Here is a 2,924-nt window from a genome sequence, read left to right on the forward strand (position 1 = left end):
CAAAGGTTTGTGTTGAACGAGTCCCGACGCGCCCTGCTCCCTCCTCCTCCCAGGGAGGTTCTGCAGACGGGACAGTGGCTGCAGGTGGCCAGATACTCCCCCAGCCTCCCCCAGGAATGAGTGTCTATGCTGCCAAGAGGGTGATCGGAGAGGCTCAGTGGAGCGCTGAGCAGCTAGAGCAGGTGCAATAGCCGAATCTGGAGGATGAGTAGTGGCTATATTTCATCTCACATTAAAGTCAAAATAAGATTTCTCTGAAATGTAATGTAGGTTCTAAACACAGCTCAATACAGAAATAGTGTGTTGCTGTCAGTCAATAGCTGTTCAATACATTGTTAAGTCTTTGTTTGTGCCCCTGTATTCATTCATAATGATTTAAATATATATGTGAATGGTGATGCGCATTGGGTCGCATTTCTCTTGAATATAAAGCTAACGATTCCTTCATTGCGTGTTTCAACAGTGTAAACTAGGCATAGTGAAGTTCATTGAAGCAAAGCAAGTCCCAGAGGTGGAGACGTGGTGCACCTGGTGGTGGCGTCAAGCGACACTCGTCACAGTGTGGCCACTGCAGCTGATCTGGAGCTGAAGAGCAAACAGAGGTAGGGGAAGGAGCTTGAATCGCCCCCGGTTCATATGTGCTTTACAGATGTCATCCACCCTGTAATCTTTCCTCTGCAGTGAAACGAATTGTTAGGTACACTGGTTGTGCTACAAATTCACAAAGCAAAATCTTTCATCTCTAAATGATTGATTTTTTGCCAATAACATTTTCTTCAGGTTATGAAAGTTACAGATTGACAAGCTGGTATCTATACCCATTGGAGAGAAATGCTGAATGTATAACTTTTATTCATATCATTGGTTATGTACTTGTTTTATTACCTTCCAGCATCATCGATTGGAACAATCCTCTGATTATCAACAAGATGTACAAGGTGTATCTGGGAGACGTTCCTCTTAAGACAAAGGTTTGTAAAATAAACATTTCATTTTCAAACTTAACCTGTGTTTCTTTTTTATTTAATTATTATTTCTTAATTATAATTGATTTGCATTGCGCACTAGGGCGGCAATATGAAGCAAGAGCTGAAACACGAGCCAGTAAGCACAAGAGTCAAACTGAAGATTCTACCACATCTTCTACGGTCACGCCTAGCCGCAGAGTGCTTTCCAGCTAATATCCAGGTAGGCTCTTTGTCCATGCTTTTGGGTACATTTGTGTAGTCTCAATTTTGCATATACATATACAGTAAGTCTGGTGGTAAGCTAAATAATTTTTAAGGAAATGATCCAGTGTATGGCACAATCAGTCCTTTCCTTTCCTCCACAGGTTGTGTACGATGGTCTGTTTGGAACCAACACCAACAACAAACTGCTGTCTCTCACCTTACAGTTTGTCCATCACATTGCATGGTGTAAGAAAAGTGCACTTTTCTTTTCTTAGTCTAGATGCATCCATGTTTAATTTCTTCTCACGACAAAGTGTTTTGTCGTTTTTCAGATGTCCTGACACTAATAAACCGTTGGGCCTAATGCTGCTTAATGGCCTTACCAAGCTCATCAATGAATACAAGGAGGTAAAACTACAAATGGAAATGCACATTTTAACTGTAATTTCATACAGTATAATTTGATTTATGCCTACTAAACAACATTTGTCCTTGCAGGATCCTAAGTTGCTATGTGTTGCCTACTCTGCTGTTGGAAAGCTGTCAAGGTACAATAAAATAATTCTTTCTTTTTTCCTTAAAACATTGCCAGCTTGGTGTGGGATTTTAGACTTAAAAAAACATTAAACACTTTATATCCTCTCCTCTAGCCGCATGCCACAGCTGTTCACAAAGGATATTGCACTTGTACAGCAGTTTTTTGAGTCCATGTGCAAGGTAGGTGAAAAAGCTCTTAAAATCTCAATGCAACGAAAACTGGCAGCACACTACAATTAAAATAAAACTATCAATCAAAGTTTTTTTTTTTTTTTTTTTTTATTCCTTTTCACAGTGGTGTATCCGATATAGACATTTCAAAATTCTGTGTCAACTTCTTTAGGAGGAGCCGGATGTCCGTCTTGCCATCCAGGAAGCTTTGTCTATGATGGTTGGAGCTTATGCCAACCTACAGGGGGCACTGCTGAACCTGATGGAGGCCCTGGTGGCTGCATACATTGGAAAGGTGAGTGTACATGGGTAAAGTAGATATTTGGTATGTTGACTAGTTTAGTAACTAGGCACGAGGCAATTCAAACACACTCGAATTTTCTTTATGGCCAGCCGGAAGTGCAAGTTCGGCAGGTGGCCATGAAGTTTGCCAGCACGGTGTTTGGTCCTGATCACGTGCCATCAAGATATCTACTGCTACTGGCAGCTGGAGACCCGTAAGTCCCAAAACACACACAAATTGTCTACATAACAGTAAATACAATGTAGTACAAAGTCTTGAAAGCACTTTGTACACACAAAAATTCAAATAAGATGGGAGAAAGTCAAAACTAAAATCAAAGTTGTGCTATATTTTTAGGAGGGAGGAGGTGTCTGCGGAAGCCCAAAAGGTGCTAAGAGTTTTTCCTACCAAGAGCTCAGAGAAGGAGGGACCAAAGCCAATGCCCTCCTTTCCTGACATGGTGGCCTATGTCCAGGAGAAGGTGAGGCTCAGTGCATTTTTCATTGTCTTAGAAACAATACATCCAGGTTACATGGTGGCTGTTTTGCTAAAAGAAATATTAATCTGGTATCTTTTTTTGGTTATGTCATTGTCAGGCTGCTCAGAGGATCAAGACTCCAGCTAAGTACATTGTTGGAACCTCCACTATTCCTTTCAACCCATCCGCGTTTGGGGAGGTAAATATTAATTGGTGATCAGCCTGTACATTCAGTAAATGTGACACAAGATGAGTTTGCAAGTTTGGGGGGTTATACAAAGTT

At 41.1% G+C, this 2,924-nt stretch overlaps 1 protein-coding gene across 1 annotated transcript; it reads left to right on the forward strand.

The window, feature by feature from the left end:
• The first annotated feature begins 17 nt into the window (after nucleotides 1-17).
• Nucleotides 18-2,902, forward strand: LOC119892979 (proteasome adapter and scaffold protein ECM29-like). The gene is made up of 12 exons (XM_038704903.1): nucleotides 18-182; nucleotides 464-602; nucleotides 893-971; nucleotides 1,069-1,188; nucleotides 1,334-1,418; nucleotides 1,505-1,580; nucleotides 1,671-1,720; nucleotides 1,823-1,889; nucleotides 2,053-2,175; nucleotides 2,274-2,377; nucleotides 2,521-2,644; nucleotides 2,760-2,902. Exons 5-12 carry the CDS (start codon nucleotides 1,414-1,416, stop codon nucleotides 2,856-2,858), a joined length of 648 nt encoding a protein of 215 aa, XP_038560831.1. The 5' UTR covers nucleotides 18-182; nucleotides 464-602; nucleotides 893-971; nucleotides 1,069-1,188; nucleotides 1,334-1,413; the 3' UTR covers nucleotides 2,859-2,902.
• The last annotated feature ends 22 nt before the right edge of the window (nucleotides 2,903-2,924 follow it).

Source organism: Micropterus salmoides, unplaced genomic scaffold (assembly GCF_014851395.1).
Source record: "Micropterus salmoides isolate LMB-PRFRI ecotype aquatic unplaced genomic scaffold, ASM1485139v1 Ms_hic_scaffold_761, whole genome shotgun sequence".
In the NCBI taxonomy this organism is placed as follows: domain Eukaryota; kingdom Metazoa; phylum Chordata; class Actinopteri; order Centrarchiformes; family Centrarchidae; genus Micropterus; species Micropterus salmoides.